A 24,931-nucleotide genomic window follows, 5' to 3' on the forward strand; every position below is an offset into this window, starting at 1 on the left:
ATCACAATATTCCAAACTGATGTAATCTTCCTTTATGGTTCCTGGAGAACAGTGTCAACGGAATTGCTGGTAAACTCTTTCCGATAACTTTATCCCATATGCTCAAAAAAAGTTATCTGGTCCACAGACATTAGTTTATTTTTGGCACATATTTTGATTGTTTGTAAAATGTCCAGTATAAAAAAGTATTTTAACCAAACGGTTAATAAAATAATTCAACCATCACCAACGGTAGGTTAAGTTGGTGGTGCAACCTGAACCAATGGTAAAGCGAATCACAGTCTTGTCCAATGACACAGTTAAAACTTTCGTTTTGTTTTAACAAGGTGACGGAGTGTCATGTGACTGTGCTGAACGTAATCCTCTCATAGCTGTGCTGTGCTAAGGAGTGAGGTCTTTGCTGTCGAGAACCGCAGGGCGGCCAGGGTGTAGGAAACGAATTTAACTTGTGGCTAGGTTATCTGCGCTCTTTTCACGACGGCCATGGGACATACTCAATATTGAGTTCAAGTATTTCGAGAGCAAAAGAGAAGGTATGGTAACAACTTTGTCTTTCTTGCAAGAAACCGATACAGTGTGAACTATTTATATAGAAAATGCAGAAACTTCATTTTATCAGGGTTAAGGTTATGCAAGGCGCTTCAATACTTTTCCATGTCGATAGTTTCTTTTCGGCTAGAAACTTTGTAATTATTCAAATATTTGGTTAATTCTTGGTATATCTTTGGTTTTCCCAGAATAAGTTGTATTTTACCTTACCAATGAACCATTTTAATCAATCAATTTCCTCCAAGATTTAGGCTAGTTTACCTTGGCCACACTACTTGTTGCACGTCACCGTCGAATGTTGCAGATCTGAAGAAGAGCTCTCATTCATGTTTTCTTCAGTTTCGCAAAATGCTAATTGTAACTTACTTTTGTAGACGGTACAGAATGGTCTGTGTAATCAGGGTGCAAGTAATTGTGATGTTCAGGTAATTTAAATGTATGTAATTAGCCATAGGCACAGGGCTTATACTGGAATGTTAATGTCATTATTTTCCTTAAGGTTCATGTCCTTAGTTTAGATATGTGGACCGTAGGTGACGGTGCGCAAACCCTCTAGTCCAGGCTGTACTTGTTATACAAGATGTCATTTTGGGATGATTAGTGCCACATCTACTGGTCTCCTGCCACATAGCCTACTGCACTAGTCTACCACAGACTCCTGCCAACAGAAATAAGCAAATCAGGAATAGTACAGTGCAGAAATAAGCAAATCAGGAATAGTACAGTACAGAAATAAGGAGCGCTTATTTAGCCCGTTTTACTCTTCAGCAAATTATTTGATGCAAATTGCTCTTCAGTTTGTGTCCAAACTCGGTGGTCAACCTGAGTGAAACGGCTAGATTGGTAACCTACTAGTCATAGTGTCAGTTGTTGAAGATACCTGTTATGTTGGCAAATGTAATCTTTGCAACAATGTTTGTTTGTATTTCTCAGTCTTCACAGAAATGTACCTGTCAGGACTAGTAACTTCTTGCAGTTGTCTGAGAACCTTGCAATGATCTGCCCTTAACTGACATTACCTGACGACTGAATTTGTTTTGCAGGAGAGTTAGTGGCTGGTTTGCCAGAGCCGGGATGGGCGAGATTGAGGGCTCGTACCGGGCCCTGCAGACCCCGGGGACACGTCTGGGGGCCCAGTTCAACGCTGGGATCAGCACCCTGGAACCCGGCCAGAGCCTCAGTGCTGCCCTGGGCAGCGGGGTCAAGGGTCAGGGGAGAGGGCTACAGATACGTGTTCAGGGGCTCGATGACACCCAGGAATTCTATGACCTGGAGGTGAGTTTCCAGGGATATCCCAATATTACTTACTGGTGATGGCCATTCCTAGTGTCTAGTTTAAAGATAATCCATAGTAATCTGTTCCTTTTATTTTGGTTAGTGGATGAAATAAAAGATTGCATTTCAACCATTTGGATAATTGTTTTGGGGTGTGGGAAAGGCCTGTATGTTCCTGACGCTGTGTGCTCTGGGAGCAGGGTGTGCGTGTCGTCGTGGTTACTGACAGCTGCCACATGGCTTTGGTCCTCAAATCCCTTCCTCTTTAAGACTGCTTACTGTGGGCCACCTAGTGTAATTTACCATGGCACTATATTCCTGGCTGTGCCTGTGAGATGGGCGTGGTGTGTGTGTTTGTGTGTGTGTAGGTTTACAGTAAAACCAACTGGAAAATCATTTATAACCAGGAGAAAACCTTTAAACATTTGAACATGTGTGGATGTGTCATGCAATGTTTAGAGTCAAGTATTTAGGATTACAGCCCTGTCTTGAGTGTCTTGTTTTGTTTAGCCTCTGCAGTGTGTAGTTAGCTGTTTGGTTCACTATTTTAGATGAGAAGCACATTATCAGTCACTTGAGGAATACTGTGTGATGTTCTAGAACATTGAACACTTGGAGATTCTTAGAATCCTTGAAGGTTCTGCTGCTGTCTGAGTTGAGGTTATTCAGACGTGTAGCAGCAGGGGAGAGCAGGGCTGCAGCACAGGGGGCGGTGAAGCGGGTCTGGTGGCGTACCGTGTCATGATGCAGACCCTGTCCACTGCAGTCTCCTCACAGCTACTCCTCTAATAATGAGCCATTCTGATGAAAGGGGGAAACTGTTTAAGTGTTTCTGAGATAGGTTCTGCCCTCCCTTAAAATGTCTAACTTAAAATGTTTAACTTTAATTAAAATATCAGTCAGCAGATGGAATTAAATCCTGAAGCAAATATCTTTGTCTTGTTTTGTATGAAGTTTTAGTTTGTCATCACTGCTGGTTTATGTACATGAGACAGTAGAGATGACATCTGTCTGACATATGTCTGTCTGTCGTCTGTCTGTCATATGTATGTCTGTTGTATGTCAGCCTTGTGGCCGAAAAGTTCCAGAACCTCATTCACAAGGCTAATAGGAAGTGATGAGGAAGTCACTAAATCAGCCAGACTTCCTGCTTGTTCTGAAGGGACTGCACATGTCCCAGTATAGTTTGAACACCAGGGAGGGCATTAATGAATACACTGATTTGACGCGCTGTTTTGTTTTGCTCCGTTATGGAATTGGGTTTGTTGATACGATAACAGATCTATTGCCTGTGTGAGCTATGGTCCCAACAGCTGGTCTGACCTAAATCCTGCGGCAGCCATAACAATAATGGCCCAGGCTGCAGGGTCGAGAGCCACTGCTGCAGCGCCTTTCATAATCTTATGGACCATATGTTGTCTTCCTGCCTGACAACAACATTTCTGCAGTTGGCAGTCTAACTTGGGTTGTCTGTTTCTATCTAGTAAAGTATTTTCCTGTTCAGGAAAAAGTGAATTTTTGTGCTGAAAGATGAAAAATGAAACACTTTTCAGCCCATCAAACTTTAATAGTGTTTGACGTCTGATGGAGAAAGCCCTCAAACCCTGAACCCTCCAGTAGACACCACCCTGCCCTTTAACCCTCCAGTAAACACCACCCTGCCCTTTAACCCTCCAGTAAACACCATCCTGCCCTTTAACCCTCCAGTAGACACCACCCTGCCCTTTAGCCCTCCAGTAAACACCACCCTGCCCTTTAACCCTCCAGTAGACACCACCCTGCCCTTTAGCCCTCCAGTAGACACCACCCTGCCCTTTAACCCTCCAGTAAACACCACCCTGCCCTTTAACCCTCCAGTAGACACCACCCTGCCCTTTAACCCTCCAGTAAACACCACCCTGCACCAAACAGCACTGCTGCAAACAGCACCGCTGCAAACAGCATCGCTGCAAACAGCTCTGCTGCAAACAGCATCGCTGCAAACAGCACCGCTGCAAACAGCACCGCTGCAAACAGCACCTCTGCAAACTGCTAGCACGGTACTGATGTGGCGCTTCTGCTTATGTTTTGGCGTGACGTTTTGGCGTGACGTTTCTTTGGGGGCAGTGGGGACAGTGGAGGTAGTGCGTGTTGAGTAAGCAGTACAGATGTCGTACTGCACTTACGTTTGGCTTCCTGGCCTGTCATGTTATCTCTGTGTTTTTGCTGAATGCAAAAATAGACACAAAATTGCAGTGTTGAATGTTTCAAATGGCTGTGGCCTTCAACAAACGTTGCCCCCTCCACACACTTGGGTGCATAGCACATTCATCCCTCTGAATGGTTCTTCCTGATGTATTGAGGAGCTCTCAGGACGAGTCCTGCAGAGGGAGGCTGGCGCTCAGAGAGAGGCTGGCGCTCAGAGAGAGGCTGGCCCTCAGAGGGAGGCTGGCCCTCAGAGAGAGGCTGGCCCTCAGAGGGAGGCTGGCGCTCAGAGGGAGGCTGGCGCTCAGAGGGAGGCTGGCCCTCAGAGGGAGGCTGGCGCTCAGAGGGAAGTTAGGAAGGTGTGATGTCACTGACGCATCTCTGCTGATCTGCACAAACAGAAGTTCCTCTGACATAAGAGAGGCCGAGTCAGAGCCTCAGGTAGCCAGTGAGGCAGCAGGCTGGAGACCGGCCTCTCTGGAGGCAGGCCCCTCTCTGGAGGCAGGCCCCTCTCTGGAGGCAGGCCTCTCTCTGGAGGTAGGCCTCTGATGGGCCCCGGCGTGCCCACACCAGCCACAGCAGACAGTCCAGCCTTGTGGCTGCTGGACAAGAGGCAGGGGGCTGAACACAGGCCTCTTTATCCAGAGGCAGAGCAAGCCTTGCTCAGCCTCAGCAAACAAGCACATAAATAGCAAGGTTGACAACCAACCAATTGGAGGGGGAGGGGGGCCAGCCTCGGGTGTTTAAAAGAACAGTTTGTGTGACTGATGTTGAGTTTCAGGCCTGGGTGGAAAGGAGGGGGGAGGGGATAGTGGGGGGAGGGGAGAGTGTGTTTGGGGGGGCTGATGTGGGGGGAGGGGAGGGAAGGAGGGGAGGGGGGGGAGACTCAGGAATCAGGAGTTCGGCCCCCTCCTTGGTGAATCCCCACAGGAAGTTTTGCCAAGGAATTTCGACGACTGGCCTTTAAACTGTTAACCCTTTATGTGACGGACAGAGCTAGACAGGGCTGATCTGATGAGCAGGCAGACTAACTACTGACGCTGTGTACTGCATAGCAACACTACTGACGCTGTGTACTGCATAGCAACACTACTGACGCTGTGTACTGCATAGCAACACTACTGACGCTGTGTACTGCATAGCAATACTACTGACGCTGTGAACTGCATAGCAACACTACTGACGCTGTGTACTGCATAGCAACACTACTGACGCTGTGTACTGCATAGCAACACTACTGACGCTGTGTACTGCATAGCAACACTACTGACGCTGTGAACTGCATAGCAACACTACTGACGCTGTGTACTGCATAGCAACACTACTGACGCTGTGTACTGCATAGCAACACTACTGACGCTGTGTACTGCATTGCAAAAAAAGCTCTTGTCACTTGAACAAGCCGTGTGGTCAAACATAGTGTGCCTCTCCCTGAAGGGATCCCAGTGTTGGCTTTAATCTTCACTTAAACAGCCGTTGTTTCTGGAGCGCATGCTTTAGTCCCTGGCCGTCGGTCTCGGCTGTGCGCCCTGCAGGCTAACCCGCCACACGCAACCATTAATCTAACAAAATGACTGAGTGTAACTGGAAAGACTGGTCGTTGATCTGATGGGATAAGTCATCCTTGTTGCTTGAGTGAGGCATTCTACCAGCCACACCTCCCTGCCTCCCTGCCTCTGCACTGGGCAGCAACCACCCACACCTCCCTGCCTCCCTGCCTCCCTGCCTCTGCACTGGGCAGCCACCAGCCACACCTCCCTGCCTCCCTGCCTCTGCACTGGGCAGCCACCAGCCACACCTCCCTGCCTCTATACTGGGCAGCTTGTATTCTCAACCATCACTAATTCTGCTTCCTCTGGGATGTGATTTGTCAAATCAAATAAAGAAATCACATTTTCCCCCCGGCCGTTCCCCTGGCCGTTCCCCTGGCCGTTCCCCTGGCCGTTCCCCTGCAGCAGCGCTGGGCTGGTTGGTGACCCCTTACCTGGCCTCCCAGAGCAGACCGTGGGTGCTGCCTAGCCCCCTGACCACACTGTCAGTGTAACAAACCAGGTCTAGGAAGTCAGGAAGTGATAATAGACAAGAGCTGAGATTAGAGACTTGTTCACCCCCCTTCAGTGTTGTTGCTGAACAGGCCACTTCTAAAGGCCTGCATCTGAGTGAATGGGTCTGTCAGCACGGCCCTGGGGGTAGGGTTATCCCAGCACTCTCATTGTGTGTGCTTGCCTTTAGTATAGTATTGTGTAGTAGTATTGTGGTGGGACTGATATATTATTAAAGCAATAAACCACGAGAAGGGTATGAAATGCTCATTAGAGAGGCTGTTGGGACACTGAGGGGTTAATCTGAGCCCTGAATGTCTGGGTGCTAGTATACCTTATCCTGTCTGGGAGCAATCACAGCAGAGGAGAGAAGGTCAGAACTGGGACTGTTGAGGAGGGAGGGAGGTTCTAAGTATCAGTTTCCAGTCAAAGCAGGTCTCTCCCTCCCTGGTGAGACAGTCCTGTAGATGGTTGATGGTTAACCCAGACAGCAGGGGTCCACTTGTGTGTTTCAGATTCAGTCCTGTAATCCAAAGACAAGAGTTAATGGAGACTTCTGGTGTTGTTCTGTGGATTAGCCTGTACTGTAACCATGGTAACCATGTTTGGAGTTCCGGAATTCACTTCTGACTTTCAACATCTGGTGGAAACAAATGAGGGTCTTAGCTGGACATGCATGCAAGTGTACCAGCCACATGCGTAAACACACAGTGTACCAGCCACATGCGTAAACACACAGTGTACCAGCCACATGCGTAAACACAGTGTACCAGCAACATGCGTAAACACAGTGTACCAGCAACATGCATAAACACACAGTGTACCAGCAACATGCGTAAACACAGTGTACCAGCAACATGCGTAAACACAGTGTACCAGCAACATGCATAAACACACAGTGTACCAGCAACATGCGTAAACACAGTGTACCAGCAACATGCGTAAACACAGTGTACCAGCAACATGCGTAAACACAGTGTACCAGCAACATGCGTAAACACAGTGTACCAGCAACATGCGTAAACACACAGTGTACCAGCAACATGCGTAAACACACAGTGTACCAGCAACATGCGTAAACACACAGTGTACCAGCAACATGCCTAAACACACAGCCTTCACATACAGCTGAGATGGATCTCTATCGCGAGTCATCACCAGACATTTGCTTCAGTTTTGCCAAAGCAAACCAGTCCTTTTTTAATGCGTTTTTTAAAAATACAATTTTACATTACTAACAGATGTCTGCCTCTATAATTTTCTCTGGCAGTCACAGGCTCGGAATCCAAACCCAAAATGCCTTGTGTTCCCTAGCACGTAGTAATTAGCCCGGGGTTTAGTGAAAACAAACCCCACAGCGTAGCTAAGGTAAACTTCTCCAGATCTTTCCCCTCCCTGTGACTCCCGCGCTCATTCCCATGCTGGTCATGCAGAAGAAACACACCAGTTCAGCTGTTTGTTTGGCACAAACAGCCCAAACTAAGGACCTAGTGCCATGTCAAGGTACCATGCCATCAGACCAACACCAAGACTGTCAAAACAGTCAAGGGAATCATTTAGAGACAGAAACAGTCACATGAACTATGTGTTTCGCCCCTTTGACAGCCACAAATCTGTCTCTACTCAAACAGGAACAAGCTGATTGGGAAGGTGGTTAGAAAATTGCAGAGGGGGTCACAGGGAATTCAGGCTCTGCTGAATGCATGTCCTTCCATGTTGTGAAATATGAGCTGATGTCACTTCCTGTCTCTCTGTAGTCGAAGGTGGATGGACAGACCCTTCATTCTGAGGTGTTCCGGAGATGCAACATCATTGAGAGTGATTACTTTGGCCTGGAGTTCCAGAACATGCAGATGAACTGGGTAGGTACTCCTGTTCAGAAAGACGGTGGTCTGTAATGTCAGCTTTGGGAGGAGACAGAGAGGTCATGTACAGCTGGACTTCAGAGGTTTGCCTTCGACTTTAAGGAGTATGGATTTAAACTTGTCTGGTGTAAGCAACCAAATAAAAATGTAAGAACATGATGTTCCAGAAACTTACCTGGAACTGAAGCAAGCAGATCATGGTGGATTAAGACACCATGCTGTAGCTCTTCAGACAGGAATACCGGTCAGATATGAAACAGTCACATGACCAGCTGAAAGAGAGCAGAGGCGACTTCAAGACACATTTCAGATGTCTGTGAGGTTTACGACATCTAGCCGCCGTCCAGGGACAGCGGGATCACTTCTAAGCTGGTTTGAAAGTCAATATGTACTTGACAGAAAACCATCACCACCACCAAATCATTTAATTCTATCTTGACTTTCCAATAGGTGTCTTGTAACTCTGTTAAACTGCTGGGGGCTGCTGTTAGGACTGGCCCAAGTGGCTCATGTTGTCTTTGACCCAGTTATGTGAAAAAGAAGACATGTTTTAGCTACCTGCGATCTCTGTCCGTGGGGAGTTAGACAACAGACAACTGTCTGCTCAGAGCTGTGCTGCTCAGAGCTGTGCTGCTCAGAGCTGTGCTGCTCAGAACTGTGCTGCTCAGAGCTGTGCTGCTCAGAGCTGTGCTGATCTGAGCTGTGCTGATCTGAGCTGTGCTGCTCAGAGCTGTGCTGCTGAGAGCTGTGCTGCTCAGAGCTGTGCTGCTCAGAGCTGTGCTGATCTGAGCTGTGCTGCTCAGAGCTGTGCTGATCTGAGGGAAGAGAAGGTGGAGCGATGGAGGAGCGCATTCCTCAATCAGGCCCAGATGTTAAGGAGGAGCAGGGGGAGGGGGAGGGAGGAGCCTTCTGGGAACAGAGCTGTATAGTTTGTCCTTGGTTTGGGATGTGTGGATTAAACTGAAGGGTTCTCACCTCTACCTCTGCTGCGTTCAGGTTTGGTTGGAGCTCAATAAGCTGCTGATGAAACAAGTCAGAAGTAAGTTTGCACCAGCGTCACTCCTGTCACAGTAAGCAGGTATTATTTGACCCAAGGACAAACTGAGAGTGTGTGTGAGTATTGTCTGTGTATGCACGTTTCAGGACCAGGGAACACTCTCTTCCGGCTGTCTGTCAAGTTCTTCCCTCCAGACCCTGGTCAGCTGCAAGAAGAGTACACCAGGTATGCCTCAACACTGACACTGTGAGGTCACTTCCTCCTCAGCTGCACTACTTCTTGTGTGAGTCTGGAGGGTCCAGACGCCGTCTGAGCCCCCTCTCCCCCCCAGGTACCTGTTCTCCCTGCAGGTGAAGAGGGACCTGACAGACGGCCGGCTGAGCTGCACAGAGAACACAGGAGCCCTCCTGGCCTCCCACCTGCTGCAGTGTACGTCTGCTTTAACCTGTTGACTCCCACACACACACACAATAATAAGTCCTGTCTGATTACATTGATGAATGATTGTCGGTTATCCTTCTTATCCCTCCCTGTTTCTCACACACACACACTCTCTCTCACACACATACACTCTCTCTCTCTCTCTCTCTCTCTCTCATACACACACACGTTGTGTTCGTCCCTGGCAGCGGAGATAGGGGACTTTGATGACATGGCCGACAGGGATTTCCTGCGTGTGAACAAGCTGCTGCCGTACCAGGACAAAGTCCAGGACAGGATCATAGAACTGCACAGCAGGCACCTGTGAGTCTCCTCGCCCTCTCTCTCCTACTGTCTCTCCTCCACCTGTTTCTCTCCTCCTCCTGTCTCTCCTCCACCTGTCTCTCCTCCTCCTGTCTCTCCTCCACCTGTCTCTCTCCTCGCCCTCTCTCTCCTACTGTCTCTCCTCCACCTGTCTCTCTCCTCCACCTATCTCTCTCCTCCTCCTGTCTCTCTCTCCTCCTGTCTCTCCTCCTCCTTTCTCTCTCTCCTCCTGTCTCTCCTCCACCTGTCTCTCTCCTCCTCTTGTCTATATCTCTCTCCTCCTCTCCCTTTCACTCTCTCCTCCTCTCATTGTCTTCCTCTAACTCGCTCTCCTTCCTCTCTCCTACCATCTAAGACCTAGTACTTGTTCCTCCCTCCACCCCCTAAAGTGCGACCTCTGTGAAGAGGCAGTTCTCCTCAGGAATCTCTTCACTGTGTCTGTGACTCGCATCTCTCAGGGACAGGGATGTGATTTAATGTTACCGTTCTGTGGAATGTTCCACTGGATGAACTAAGACTGTGGTCCCTTCATCCGGGTCCTCCAGCCCCTGTTGTTTGGTGTCTGTTCAGAGCGTAACACACACAGACACAAGTGCTGCTTGTTTGCAAGAACTTGGTGGGAATGTGGGCTAAACGTTGGGATTAGTGTAAAACCTTCTGGTGGAGACGTGAGAGATTTATCAGACAACTGTGACCGTCCGTATTGAGGAGGGCTGGCGTGGAGTCAGGGCTGTGCTGTTAATGGTAATCTGGTGCTTTCACAAAACCACTCACTGCACTTTCCCACAATCAGCTCCCCTGTTCAAACGCTATTGTCCCCTGCTTTAGTGGCTCCCTCTCTGAATGGCTGCTTCCTCTTCAGCCTGGCAGAGGACTGGTACAGTAGGCAGCCTGAAGGACTGCTCCTTCCCCAGGCTGGGTAGGGCTGGGCTGGGTGGAGTAGGGCAGGGCAGGGCTGGGGTAAACAGGACAGGGCAGGCAAGCTGTTTCTGTGGCACCTTTTCCTAATCCAAGTCTCAGACCATACGGCCAGTGGGACAGGGGAGGGAGGGGCAAGGGGGGAGGGAGGGGCAGGGGGGGATGGACCGGGGAGGGTGGGGCAGGGGCAAGGGAGGGAGGGAGGGAGGGGGGGAGGGAGGGGAGGGGGAGGGGGAGGGAGGTAGGGAGAGAGGGGGGGAGGGGGAGGGAGAGAGAGAGGCCACTAAGGAGATTTCCCCTGATTAAAGGATGAGTAAAATTAGACCACGTTGATGAGGTAGCAGCTTAGGTTCCTCAAACTGGAAGAAAAAATTTCCAGCCTGGGATATCCTCTTATTATGAGGTGTGTGGATAAAACAGGCAAACAGATGGATTTCTTTGAGGTCTTGATAGACCCTCCCCCTCTCCACACGTACACACACACCCTGAGGAGCCGTGCCCACAGACCTCCTTAGCTCTGTTCCTGGTGAGGACCCTCCTGTTGGACTCCAGTGTAGCACACCTCCATCTAATAGCAGCTGGTTGAAAAACAGAATCAGGTCTACTGAATAGTGGTTCTGCTGGAGCAAGGTTGGAGGGCCCAGTTGAAGGACCTTCTGTCTGAAGGTTCATATCTCATGAATCCTGATCCTGCTGTGTCCCTCAGAGGCCAGACTCCTGCTGAGTCCGACTTCCAGGTCCTGGAGATCGCTCGCAAGCTTGAGATGTACGGAGTGCGCCTGCATCCTGCCGCTGACCGGGAGGGCACCAGGATCAGTCTGGCCGTGGCTCACCTGGGACTGCAGGTGTTCCAGGTGACTCAGACGTCCTCCATTGTATCAAATAAACATTCTATCAATTTATAAGGGAGTGTATCAAACACGTGCACACACACTCTCTCATAGGTGTGTATCAAACACGTGCACACACACTCTCTGTCATAGGTGTGTATCAAACACGTGCACACACACTCTCTCATAGGTGTGTATCAAAGCCACATACACTAATACACACGTGTGTACACACACACACCTCCTCGTAAGAGAGTGTATCAAAGTCCTCGTCTGACTGGCTGCTTATCTTTTCTCTGGCAACTTCCCCTCCCTCAGGGCAACACCAAAATAAACACCTTCAACTGGTCTAAGATTCGCAAGCTGAGCTTCAAGAGGAAACGATTCCTGATCAAGCTCCACCCAGAGGTTCATGTGAGTATTGTATTCAGCCCCACCAAACATCCATGTGTACTTGATTCACTAATATGAATCAAGTGAAGATCTGACCCAGGGTGTGACATTGTCCTTCAGGAAAGTGAGACAGATGTTTTACTTGTCCAACAGCTAAATGTACTTGTCCAAAAAAATAAATAAAAAATGTTTGCCCAGGTTTCGGCGCATTAAGAAACATTTTCTCACTAAATTCCACTCTAAACCTCACAGATGATATTGCCAATGTCGGCTAAATCCAAAAGAGAGTAAAGTTGGGATAACTGCAAGAACAAGTTGGCGCCGGCGGGAAAACTTCATGACACGAGACACTATAACACATTCCTACATGCGAGGATCTATTACATGACACAGACATGTCAGAGACTGTATAGCTCCATTATAGAAAGACTAAAACTATCACGTGCATTATGAGTTGAAAATGCGTAACTTGCATGCTTCGCAACTAACATTTTTGACAACATTTTTGAAAGGTTGACAAAAAAAATTCAAAAAGGTTTTTACTAAGAGTGTCTGGAGCAGATCAAGCCAGAGCTTGGAGATGTGTTAGATGTTATAGTTATAATATATATAGTTATAGTTAAGGTCAATCTGGTTGTTCTCCAGGGCCCCCACCAGGACACCCTGGAGTTCATGATGGCCAGCCGAGACCAGTGCAAGATCTTCTGGAAGAACTGTGTGGAACACCACTCCTTCTTTCGCCTGTTGGACCAGCCGCAGCCCAAGGCACGGGCCATCTTCTTCAGCAGAGGCTCCTCCTTCAGATACAGGTGCTCATGCTCGCTGTGCAGGAGCCTTTACACAACCACATACACACTCTGTATACAACCACATACACACTGTACACAATCACATACACACTCTGTATACAACCACATACACACTGTACACAACCACATACACACGGTACACAACCACATACACACTCTGTATACAACCACATACACACTGTACACAACCACATAAACACTCTTTAATGTTGCTTTGTGTGGTCCTTTGTGGTTGTGTGTGTTTGACTCCTGGTGTGTCCTGCTAGTGGGAGGACCCAGAAGCAGCTGGTGGAGTACGTGAGGGAGAGTGGAGCCAGGAGAACACCATACCAGAGGTGTGTGTGGTGCTTCTCATGCAGGGACGGGTATGGCATGTTGTGTCCATGTCTCTTCCCTCTTTTGGCAGCGTAATAAGTGTTGTGTCTCTGCAGGAGGAACAGCAAGGTGAGGATGTCTGCACGCTCGCTGGCTTCAGATGTGCAGAAACAGGTAAGAACTGTTTCATGAACCAGCTCTGAGGGATGGTCAGTGCCATTACCTTTGGAAACTAATGAATATCTTCTCTCTCGCTTTCTCTCATCTCCCTCTCCTCTCCTTTTCTCCCTCTCCTTTCTTGTGTCTCCCGTGTCTTATTTAGAGTTTGTCGTTCAATGACAGCCTCCGGATGCCAGGCTCCCCTGCCTCCGGATCGGTCTCCTTCCACTCCATGCACCTGTCCAGCTCCCCAGCCCGCTTCCAGCCCCAGCACAGCCCCGGCCCCAGCCTCGGCACCAGCCCCAGGCTTGGCCCCGGCCACGGCCTTGGCCCCAGCCAGCCTCCAGCTCCCCAGCAGCCTCAGCCCCCGCAGTCTGCCAGGCCCTCCAGCCCCCCGAAGGAGGACCATGTCAAGGCCCCCCCGCCCCCCCCTGCTGTCCAAGGTGCCCCCAGTAGCAGGGCTGCAGCCCTCCTCCACCCGTCTGTGTGTGTAGAGAGTAGCCCCTCCCAAATTCTGCCCCCCCACAGCGGCACTGAGCAAGGGGGGAGGGGGGGGGGGCGGGTTTTATGTGGGTGGAGGAGGGGGAGGGGGGGAGAGGAAAGGATTTCTTACATCGGAGGCGTTTGAGGCAGAGATCCTTCGTGCTGGTCAGAAGCTCGTGTTCTGCCTCCCCCCCTCTCCTCTCCAGGTGACAGAGGAGTTCATAGATGACGACCCCACAGAGATGTCCTTCTATGGGGGGGGGGCCGAGGCCTACGCCTGCGGGCTGCGGGGGACAGGGGCCCCCAGGTTTGTTTACGGAGACCCCAGGGGGCCGTGCCGGAGTCCTGAGGACCTGGCCGATCCCTTCCCCTGCTGCCCCCGCTCCGAGACCAGCTCTCTGGCCAATAACCGCTCGTCCTGCAGCTCTCTGGACCAGCTGGGGCTGAGCTCCGCAGGGGAGTCTTACGGCGGCGGCCCTGACGCGTCCTGTCTGCTCCTGCCCGGCTCCGACGCCCCCTCGGAGGCCAGCTCCATGGTCAACTTCCCGGCGTGCTCGGTGCGGTCGGAGGGCAGCGCGGCGCTGCAGTTCAGCGACTTGCTGGAGCAGCTGGAGCAGCTCAGCTACCCGCCCACCGCCACCGAGGCCAGCGCCGACTCTGACTCCGACTGGGGCTCCGACGGGGGCCTGCCCCCCGAGCAGAACCTGTTCTACAGCAACCCCCTGGGGGGGGCTGAGGGCTTCCTGCTGCAGTGCCACAACCTGCAGGCCCTCGCCCTGGGGGACCCCCCCACCGGCCCCCATATTAACATGTAGAAAGGGGCAGGGGGGGGCTTGTCTCTGACAGGTTGTGTGTTGTTCATCTGGTTCCGATCCAGGAGCCTGTCACTGGTTAACACCAGGACGCTGGCTTTTATCTTTAATCTTCAGAGCCACTTTGATCCCTCTGCTGGTCCAGGTGTGTCTCCAGACCTGCTGTGTCGTCAGTGGGTTCATGACCAGGCTGGTCTGTGATGGAGACCAGTAAATGGAGAGTGTTGTGGATGGGATGGTTAGGGTTAGGGTTAGGGTCAGGGTCAGGGTCAGGGTTAGGGTTAGGGTCAGGGTTATGGGACGTGGCTGCCTACACAGGGTTAGGGTTAGGGTTAGGGTCAGGGTCAGGGGTCGGGGTCAGGGTCAGGGGTTATGGGTCAGGGTTAGGGTCAGGGTTAGGGTCAGGGTCAGGGTCAGGGTTATGGGTTAGGGTTAGGGTCAGGGTCAGGGTTAGGGTCAGGGTTATGGGTCAGGGTCAGGGTCAGGGGTTAGGGGACGTGGCTGCCTACACAACAGCACTTCATTAGAATTGAAGATTGTAATGAATATTTAATTGGCGTAACATTTCTTGAATCTCTTTTATAAATCTGCTTCTCGGTATAACTTGATTGGGCTTCTGCTTCCTGTGATTAGACAAGGTTTGTTGTTGTTTTCTTGTTGGTAAGGATTTAATATTTAAGGTACATTTTAGTGATGGTATAACTACCATGAAGTTTTCTAACAGCTGAAGTGTTATTTTTCTAGTACTTGCTGAAGATGATTTAGAGTTAGAATTCAACCCACTAAATGTCCTTATGTAAACTTCAGTTACTGTAGGAAGTAACCGATGACTTAATGTCACATTTAACCGCACTTTTAATCGTAATATAGTACTTACATTTGACTAACAAAGCATTTATTTTGGTACGGTCCAAAAGTCTGAGACCGCTAATCAAGATACTTCTATTTTGCATTTGTTTCGGATGCAATTTCAATTTTCAATGATTATTCAAAATGAAAACATTAACATGAGTGAAAAGTTCAATCTTAGTTCAAAGGGGTGTCAGATCTTTGGACCCAGCTGTATTTCAAATAATAGTAGCTGTTGATCTGTGAAATTCATGACATTATTGTGTTGAATCAGTTAATTATTTTCACACCACTCAGATCTCAGGGGAAGAAACCAAATGCAGTCTGGTGTTCATCCGACAGGGTTAGGTGCTGATGTTCATCCGACGGGGTTAGGTGCTGATGTTCATCCGACGGGGTTAGGTGCTGATGTTCATCCGACGGGGTTAGGTGCTGGTGTTCATCAGACGGGGTTAGGTGCTGGTGTTCATCAGACGGGGTTAGGTGCTGGTGTTCATCAGACGGGGTTAGGTGCTGATGTTCATCAGACGGGGTTAGGTGCTGATGTTCATCAGACGGGGTTAGGTGCTGATGTTCATCAGACGGGGTTAGGTGCTGGTGTTCATCAGACGGGGTTAGGTGCTGGTGTTCATCAGACGGGGTTAGGTGCTGGTGTTCATCAGACGGGGTTAGGTGCAGGCTTCACAGCTGCTGTCTTCAACATGGTGTCCTCAGTGACATCTGCTGGTGATCTGTCACCTAGTCTGAACATGGTGCCTTGCAAAATCAGCCTTTAGTAGGACTATGGTAGTGATTAGGAAAGGGTGTGTTCGATATGTAAAAATATATAAATATATTAAGGAAAAAAAATGATGTGCATGAAATCTGGATTTGATCTTTTTTTTTTTTTCAGAGTCAGTGTAGCGTTGAGTAACAAATGTAGGTGAGTCAGTAAGGAAACATCACAGCAGTCAATAGACTTACTGATTTACAGTAAGTACAGGGACATTCCCCCGAGGCAAGTAGGGTGAAGTGCCTTGCCTAAGGACACAACACCATTTGGCACGGCCTGGCAACCTTCAGATTACTATCCTGATTCCCTAACCGCTTAGCTGACTCCCCCTTGACTGACTCCCCCTTGTTCTAGACCAGTGATTCCCAACATGTGGTCCGCTAGGTTAATACAGGTGGGCCGCCAAACCAATGAAAACAACTAAAGTATGACTAAATATCAAAATACTTATATATATACTGTTGGTAAATGATTAGTTAAATTTGTACTAATTTAAAAATGAAATTTTGCCTTTAATTCATTATGACCGAAACGTCAATAGTTACGCTTGGCATGTTGACAGACATTTCCGCCTTACTTGCATGCGGCCACTTCTATCCCCTATGCACTCGTCACTTCCGCATATTGCAAAATCCAGGTCAAAATGTTCCGGTAGCGAGCCTTTACGGTAGTCCAAACTCAAAATGCAGTTTTTTACCGAGTTCGGGTTGCCTTCCCAAAATGACAATCAACAATGTAATTTTGAGCAGTAACGTTAGCTAGGCTAGCTAGCTTACAATTTTTTGCTACATTATAATGTACTCAATTGTCTGGCAGCTTGCTTGCTAGTGGTTAATGTTAACTCTGTACATAAATAATTGGTCTGCCATATTTGTTCCCTATGGATAATGTAACACGTTAGGAGTGGTGTTGTTAAACGTGTGATAAACGAGAATTAAGTGGGGATGTGTCGGGAAGCATTTGAGCTATGCAAGAAGTGAGCCGCAAAGTGGAAAAGGTTGGGAATGGCTGGTCTAGACTGCTATACACAAAGTAGAGTAGCATTCACTAAGGCAGAGACGCATTGCATTTAACTTTTCAACATAATTTGCAAAATGTATCATCAATATACTGTTTAAACTGACTAATGCATGACTAATCTTTAATATTTTGTATCTTTTGTACAGAAGACTCAAGGTCTTTACATTGTTTTCTACATGAGATTAACTTTAGTACCTTAAGTAGCGTTTACAAGCTTGTTCCTAGCTGTTCCTGCTAGCTCCTGTTCCTGCTAGCTCCTGTTCCTGCTAGCTCCTGTTCCTGCTAGCTCCTGTTCCTGCTAGCACCTGTTCTCGCTAGCTCCTGTTAGCTAGCTTCCTGCTAGCTAGCTTCCTGCTAGCTAGCTTCCTGCTAGCTAGCTTCCTGCTAGCTAGCTCCTGCAAGGTGCAGTGGGACCCACGTGCAGCCCTGTTCCTGGCTCCAAGTCAGAACTTCAGCAGCTGGGCCTTTGTACATTTTAGATGTCGACACTTTAATGCGAGCTGGAATTTGAGATTATTCTTTGTGTCTATTTTTACATATTACTTGATAAATGGAGTGTTTTTGCGGTTGTGGTCTGTAACGTTTACGTGCGTAGACTTGATAGCTTAGCCTGACTTCCAGACCACAGAGTCAGCAGTCTGGAGTTTTGGTTGGGTTTCTGGTCAGGAACATGGATTGAGAGGAACATTTGACTAAGTGCCATGGTACACGAGGTCCTGATGCAGTTTTGGAATAAACACAGGCAGCAGAGTTTCTCCACTGCGCTGACGTCATTTCCTTCCAGAGCAATTTTGACTCCCCGAGTCCAGTTTTAATTTCCTGTCATTTGAACCGGCTTGAATTCCCCTGGGGGCAGATTTCACTTGGCTTTTTGCAAAGCAAGCTCTTCTCTTTGCACTTATTACATCATATATATATATACTCTTATGCTGACTCTGAAGTTTATTTACCTGCAGCAATTGTCTTTAAATTGCTTTCTGTGCTTTGTAATATACTTGTCATTTTTATTTGGTCAGTGTATTCCTTTTTGATCTCCATGGATCAGTTTGAAACCCACAGTTCTCCCAGCCTTTCTGCCAGTAGGATGGAAGGTCATTTCCAAATAAGTGTTCTTTGTTTAAAAGTCCAAAATGGCGGCTGAATGTCATTCACCTCTTCTGTTTTGGTTTTGAACAAAGGTGAGGGGAGGGGTTAGGGGAGGGCCCTGCTGTAAACTCACAGTAAGACAGCTGCCTGGACACGATCCAGCTGGTCCTGAACATCATGGTACTTTCAGTAGAGTTTTCCTTTTGAAGTTGCCTTCAGTGCTAAAATCAGGCTGTTTGGGCTCCAGGGAAGCTGCCCAAAATCTTCCTGGTTGCTGCCGTCACCTGGTAACACGTCTCTAAACCAGCCTTGTAGCTGTGCTGGTCATGGTCTCATCCACCTGCCTGGTGTGCACAGTCATGTCTAGTTTAACTCACTAATCAGCTACACCCTGGCCTCAAAACCAAGTAACCTTACGTCCTGATGAGCCTGTTTCCTTCCTGATTATAAACAGTGTAACTGATGTTTGTATGTTCTTTTCTTTTTCCCCTCAAGAATAAAGTAATTACTTTTGGGTACCTCGAATGTCAGACTTAAAATTATTTTTAGACACCAAAATCCAATGAATCAAGGAAGGTGTGAATAAATTACCTTACATGGCATGTAAAATGTTGCCCAAGGGAATTAGTTTTTACCCTTCACTGGATATCTGACAACCTACAGAAACATTGTCTTATGACAGACTTAACCCAGACGACAACGTCACCAGGAGTTAAGGCAGAGTGCTAGATGTGGTTTACTGCATGCTAGAGATGTTGGACTTCACCTAATCTAACCCTAACAAACCCTTGGCAGTGTATTAGAGTCAGTGTATTAGTCATTGTATTAGATAAGACCTTTGATATTCACATCATGTTCAGCTTAGTTCGTGTAACTACTTCCATTTGTATCAGACCTAGAGACACAGTCCTTCATTTGGGTGTCTCCTGTGTGTGTGTGAGGCTTCTATCTGAAGACAAACAGCAGGTTGAACGACCCTGTGTCTGTGAAGAGCTGACAACCGTTTCAGAGCACTACGATAAACCCTCCAGCCTCAGACCCTCCAGCCTCAGAGCCTCCCAGCCTCAGAGCCTCCCAGCCTCAGACCATGCCAGCCTCAGAGCCTCCCAGCCTCAGACCCTCCACCCTCAGACCCTCCACCCTCAGAGCCTCCCAGCCTCAGAGCCTCCCAGCCTCAGAGCCTCCCAGCCTCAGAGCCTCCCAGCCTCAGAGCCTCCCACCCTCAGACCCTTCCAGCCTCAGAGCCTCCCAGCCTGCAGATGCAACAGGAGAACACCAGGCTGCTGTGTGGTGTTGGAGGCGGGGCACCTCCTAGAGTGTGTTCCCTGTTTGGATTGGCTCCCTGCCAAGTCCTTCCTAAGCACCCCCTCCCCCCCCCCCTCCCCTCCAGGCAGGGCTCCCCCCCCCCTCCCCTCCAGGCAGGGCTCCCCCCCCCCCTTCCCCTCCAGGCAGGGCTCCCCCCCCCTCCCCTCCAGGCAGGGCACCCCCTCCAGGCAGGGCACCCCCTCCCCCCCTCCAGGCAGGGCACCCCTTCCTCCCCCCCCCTCCCCTCCAGGCAGGGCTCCCCCTCCTCCTCCCTCTGTTGTCCCTCGTGGGCCGCTGCAGTTAAACAGTAACCACGGCCAGAGGCATTCCTGATAAGCCACTCAGGGAATTGTTTCCGGGTCGAAGGAGTAGCCTTCTTTTTGCTCGCTAAATCTTTTTTTCTCTCTCTCTCTCTCTCTCCCCCAACCCCAGATTGTCATCCCATTCTTCCTTCTTTCTTTCTTTTTTTTCTTTTCTCGTGAGAAAGAGAAAAACAGCTGTCTTCCCGGGGCTGAGCGGAAAGTCGAACCTTTCAGAAGTGAGCTGTGAGGACTGCTGCACAAGCAGTCAGTTGTTTATAATCAGCTTCACATTAAACTAGAGTCCAGTGATCCAGCTCCTAATGCTGGAGGAAAACAACTCTGAAAACAGTGGCTGTGAATGTGGAGCCAGTGTTAGTTTTGCCCTTCCCTCCTCCCTCCTTTCCCCCAGCGTGTGTGTGGGTGTGAAACAGTGTGTGATGAACCCATTAAGCCGGCCGGACAACGCCCTGTGTGTTCCCTAGCCCACTGGATCCAGGTGTCTTGGGTAGTTTGTCATAACTGCAGTTAGCACGATGTAAAGGTAGACCTGTCTGCGGGCGAGTCTCCAGATTAAGATAAATATTCTGATATAATGACGGATGGGCACAGCCCTCTTTACCCAGATCCTCCTGCTTGGCTCTCTGCCAGCGCATGTTTTCATGTTTTCCATGAATGCATCCATCTTCCTCTTCTCTGCTCTTGTTGTTGCCTGCGTGTTCCACCCTCTTTCCAGAGAGAGAGGTAGTAGGAGCAGGTTTCTCCAGTTTGTGCTCCTGTGTGTCTCAGAGGCTTGTTGGCCTTGTTGATACCTAACCCTGTCCTCTTTGTCACTGGCCTCTGCTGGGAAGAAACTCTTTTTATAAAGCCAGTGAAGCGAGGGGGGGAACTTGGACACTGTTACAACATTCTCTGCTTGTTTCCAATGATGATTACATTCTTATCTTATCTTTCTCCCTCTCTGTCTCTCCCTCTCTCTCCCTCCCTATGTGTCTTCCACCCTCTCTCCCCCTTCTCTGGCTTTCTCTCTCCTTCTGTCTATTTCTCCCCCTCCTTCCTGCCCTTCTCTCTCTCTCCAGGCTCCTCCATGGACAGTCCCCAGCTCTCACCGTTCCCCTCCAAGGACCCCCTCTGCCTGTCTCCCTCCTTCCAGATGTCCACCCTCAGCCTGCCTGGTCAGGGGCCCTCGCCCCTGCAGAGCCCCATCCTGAGTGAGGTGGGCACCGCCAGGCTAGACGAGGATGAGGAGGGCAGGAGGAAGGTACACCACCCTGTGACTCTCAGCCCAGGCTGGGCCAGAACAGCCCTGGTCCCAGATGTCTGGAAGGCTGTGGGGGGAGGTGGAGGGCTAGGATGGGTGGATAGTTCTCTAGGTTCTGGTGGCCTGATTGTGACGTTTAAGAAGAGACGACCATGCTTTTATTAAACAATCCGTTCATAAACTTTCTGTAAATGCCTTATTTTTTTCTAGCACTAAGTAATTTAGCACTTTTTTCACATTTCTTCTGTAGTTTAGCCGTTGTTCTGGGAGGAATGTTACTGATTCAGTTAGGTCAGTGTTGATGTTTTAAACTCTCTCCCCTCCAGCGCTACCCCACTGATAAGGCCTACTTCATCGCCAAGGAGATTCTGACCACAGAGCGGACCTACCTGAAGGACCTAGAGGTCATCACCGTGGTGAGTTTGTGTTCTGCTGTGTGTGTGTGTGTGGTAATGTTTTGTGTGTGTGTGGTGTGTGTTAATGTTATGTGTGTGTTAATGTTCTGTGTGTGTGTGTGTGTGTGTGTGTGTGTGTGTGTGTGTGTGTGGTAATGTTCTGTGCGTGTGTGTGGTAATGTTCTGTGTGTGTGTGTGTTAATGTTCTGTGTGTGTGTGTGTGTGTGTTAATGTTCTGTGCGTGTGTGTGTTAATGTTCTGTGCGTGTGTGTGTTAATGTTCTGTGTGTGCGTGTGTGTGGTAATGTTCTGTGTGTGCGTGTGTGTGGTAATGTTCTGTGTGTGTGTGTGTGTGTGTGTGTGGTAATGTTCTGTGTGTGTGTGTGGTAATGTTGTGTGTGTGTTAATGTTCTGTGTGTGTGTGTTAATGTTGTGTGTGTGTGTGGTACCAGTGGTTCCGCAGTGCTGTCATCAAAGAGAACGCCATGCCGGAGGGCCTGATGACCCTGCTGTTCTCCAACATCGACCCTATCTACGAGTTCCACAGAGACTTCCTCAAGGAGATAGACCAGAGGCTGGCTCTCTGGTCAGTACCCCAACACTGCCACACCCTGCCCCAACACTGTCACCCTGCCCCAACACTGTCACCCTGCCCCAACACTGTTTACCTTCAGTCTTTTAGCAGACTGCCTGAAGCTACATACAGAGTTCATTGAACTCCAGTACAGTTCAGGTTAAGTTTTGCGTGATCTGTATTATGTAAAGATATTGTTTCCTGGGTAACACCCAGTTCCTTGGGGGGAAATGAGTGATATTGTGTGCGTGTGTCCAGGGAGGGGCGCTCTAACGCTCACGTGAAGGGAGACTACCAGAGGATCGGAGACGTCATGCTGAGGAACATGAGTGCTCTGAAGGTGAGACCACACCAGCAGTCTGGAGACTAGATGTGCTCTGAAGGTGAGACCACACCAGCAGTCTAGAGACTAGATGTGCTCTGAAGGTGAGACCACACCAGCAGTCTAGAGACTAGATGTGCTCTGAAGGTGAGACCACACCAGCAGTCTGGAGACTAGATGTGCTCTGAAGGTGAGACCACACCAGCAGTCTGGAGACTAGATGTGTAGACTGCAGACTAGACTATAGTCTGGTTTGGTGAGTGGAGCAGCAGTCAGGAGGGTTGTGAGGGTTAGTTACACTACAGTGATGTTCCCCCCTGCTGCGTTGGCCCAGCAGGAGTTCACCAGCTACTTGCAAAAGCATGATGAGGTTCTGACGGAGCTGGAGAAGGCCTCCAAGAGGCTGAAGAAGCTGGAGACAGTGTACAAGGAGTTTGAGCTGCAGAAGGTGTGCTACCTGCCCCTCAACACCTTCCTGCTGAAGCCCATCCAGCGCCTCATGCACTACCAGCTGATCCTGCAGCGCCTCTGGGCGCACTACCCCCCAGAGCACCCCGACCACGACGACTGCAAAGGTCAGACTGCTTCTGGGGGCTCCTGACTGTGGCTACACACACACACACACACACACACACTCTGTAAGAGCAGAGAGAGAGAGATGAACGTGTCTCTGTGTTAGAGGAGCAGTCACACATTGTTGTCTGGGCTGTGTGTTATACCACCAGCGTAGCATCACTGTATAGGGCTTTACATCTATGTCTGCTTTACACAGTTTAAATATTATTTATGACAATATTACATGAAATGTTTCAGAAGCCGACCCATTTATTTTATCTCCTTGGGTGAAGGATTATGTTTATGGAAAGCAACTGTTATTTTCTGTTGAGAAGCCTTGAAATATACTAATCTCTGTGTGTGTGTGTGTGTGTGTGTGTGCGTGCCTGTGTGTGTTCAGAGGCTCTGGAGGAGGTAGCAGACATGGCGGCCCAGCTCCAGGGCAGCCTGGTGCGTCTGGAGAACTTCCAGAAGCTGACAGAGCTGCAGAGGGACCTGATCGGCATCGACAACCTGACGGCACCGGGCAGGGTGGGTGCAGCACCCAGGAGCCCCCAGAGGGCAGGGTGGGGGCAGCACCCAGGGGCCCCCAGAGGGCAGGGTGGGTGCAGCACCCAGGAGCCCCCAGAGGGCAGGGTGGGTGCAGCACCCAGGAGCCCCCAGAGGGCAGGGTGGGGGCAGCACCCAGGGGACCCAGGGGGCGCTGCTGAGAGCAGCTGTGTCTTGGCTGGACTGTGACTGATGAGAGTGCTGTGTTTTTCCAGGAGTTTATTCGAGAGGGCTGCCTGTACAAGCTCACCAAGAAAGGACTGCAGCAGAGGATGTTCTTCCTGGTGAGTAGACCCTGCTGACCCAGCCTGACCAGCTGCTGCTGGGCTCTGCAGACCCTTCCATCCTCAGCAGTGTAGCTCATGTAGGAGTTGTTCCAGGAAGCCGCCCACCCGAGCTGTCCACCTGGAAGCCGCTCAGTGTCTCAAGCTGTGTTTCCCTCCAGTTCTCAGACATGCTCCTGTACACGAGCAAGGGTGTCACAGCAACCAACCAGTTCAAGGTTCACGGCCAGCTGCCCCTACACGGCATGATTGTGAGTACAAACTGACCTTTAACCTCTGGTGACCTTTGCCTGTGAGAGGGGGTGTGTGATGGTGAGTGAGAGGGCGTGTGGGGGGTGACAGGGCGTGTGGGGGGGACAGGGAAGGTGTGGGGGGGGACAGGGCGTGTGGGGGGGGACAGGGCGTGTGGGGGAGGACAGGGAAGGTGTGGGGGTGATTGTGTGTAATGTGTCTCTCTGCTTGGTTCACTCACGGCTGCAGCTCATTGTGCTGGATGCTCCGGTGAGTACTGCCCACCCTCTCCCCCCCCCCCCATTGCTGTTGTCCCCAGTAGAGGCTGTTGTCCCCATTAGAGGCTGTTGTCCCCATTAGAGGCTGTTGTCCCCATTAGAGGCTGTTGTCCACATTAGAGGCTGTTGTCCACATTAGAGGCTGTTGTCCCCAGTAGAGGCTGTTGTCCCCATTAGAGGCTGTTGTCCCCAGTAGAGGCCGTTGACCCCAGTAGAGGCCGTTGACCCCAGTAGAGGCTATTGTGGGGTTCCCTGGGCTCAGTGTTGTGTCTCCTTCAGGTGGAGGAGAGTGAGAACGAGTGGTCAGTTCCTCACTGCTTCACCATCTACTCTGCCCAAAGGACCATCGTGGTGGCAGCTAGGTATGTACTCACAGCACTGTTACTACTCTCTCTGTCTGTCTCTCTCACCCAGTCTCCCTGGTGACCCTGTCTGTCTGGTTTCAGCTCCAGGGTGGAGATGTCTAAGTGGATCGAGGATCTGAACCAGGCCATCGACCGGGCAGGGAAGGCCCTGGAGAAGGGAGACGTTGTGCTGGACCATGCTGTCTACGACCGCTCCAACAGTAAGCTCCCTGTGCCCCCCCCCCCCACACACACACACACACACCCACATGCTCTCTCACACACACAAACTCTCTCACACACACTCTCTCACACACTCGCACACGCTCTCTCTCACACACACACACACACTCTCACTTACTTACACACACACTCTCACAGTCACACATTCTCAGACACACACTCTACATTGAATGGGAGCTTCTTCACTTTA

General features: G+C 49.9%; 1 protein-coding gene across 2 annotated transcripts in view; it reads left to right on the forward strand.

Moving 5' to 3' along the window:
* The first annotated feature begins 428 nt into the window (after nt 1-428).
* farp2 (FERM, RhoGEF and pleckstrin domain protein 2) overlaps nt 429-24,931 on the forward strand; it is a 27,570-nt gene continuing 3,067 nt past the window's right edge. For both annotated transcript variants that reach the window (XM_067229475.1, XM_067229476.1), the window contains exons 1-23: nt 429-533; nt 1,593-1,824; nt 7,808-7,912; nt 8,912-8,954; nt 9,059-9,137; nt 9,244-9,341; nt 9,542-9,656; nt 11,281-11,428; nt 11,723-11,818; nt 12,443-12,606; nt 12,873-12,941; nt 13,038-13,095; nt 13,244-13,523; nt 20,786-20,967; nt 21,294-21,383; nt 21,814-21,947; nt 22,194-22,275; nt 22,595-22,832; nt 23,213-23,343; nt 23,577-23,645; nt 23,807-23,896; nt 24,434-24,516; nt 24,601-24,719. In XM_067229475.1, coding sequence (XP_067085576.1) covers nt 1,624-1,824; nt 7,808-7,912; nt 8,912-8,954; nt 9,059-9,137; nt 9,244-9,341; nt 9,542-9,656; nt 11,281-11,428; nt 11,723-11,818; nt 12,443-12,606; nt 12,873-12,941; nt 13,038-13,095; nt 13,244-13,523; nt 20,786-20,967; nt 21,294-21,383; nt 21,814-21,947; nt 22,194-22,275; nt 22,595-22,832; nt 23,213-23,343; nt 23,577-23,645; nt 23,807-23,896; nt 24,434-24,516; nt 24,601-24,719 — 2,674 coding nt within the window. In that variant the 5' untranslated portion in view covers nt 429-533; nt 1,593-1,623. The remainder of the gene's footprint in view (nt 534-1,592; nt 1,825-7,807; nt 7,913-8,911; nt 8,955-9,058; nt 9,138-9,243; nt 9,342-9,541; nt 9,657-11,280; nt 11,429-11,722; nt 11,819-12,442; nt 12,607-12,872; nt 12,942-13,037; nt 13,096-13,243; nt 13,524-20,785; nt 20,968-21,293; nt 21,384-21,813; nt 21,948-22,193; nt 22,276-22,594; nt 22,833-23,212; nt 23,344-23,576; nt 23,646-23,806; nt 23,897-24,433; nt 24,517-24,600; nt 24,720-24,931) is intronic.

Source organism: Osmerus mordax, chromosome 26, assembly GCF_038355195.1.
Source record: "Osmerus mordax isolate fOsmMor3 chromosome 26, fOsmMor3.pri, whole genome shotgun sequence".
NCBI classification, from domain to species: Eukaryota; Metazoa; Chordata; class Actinopteri; order Osmeriformes; family Osmeridae; genus Osmerus; species Osmerus mordax.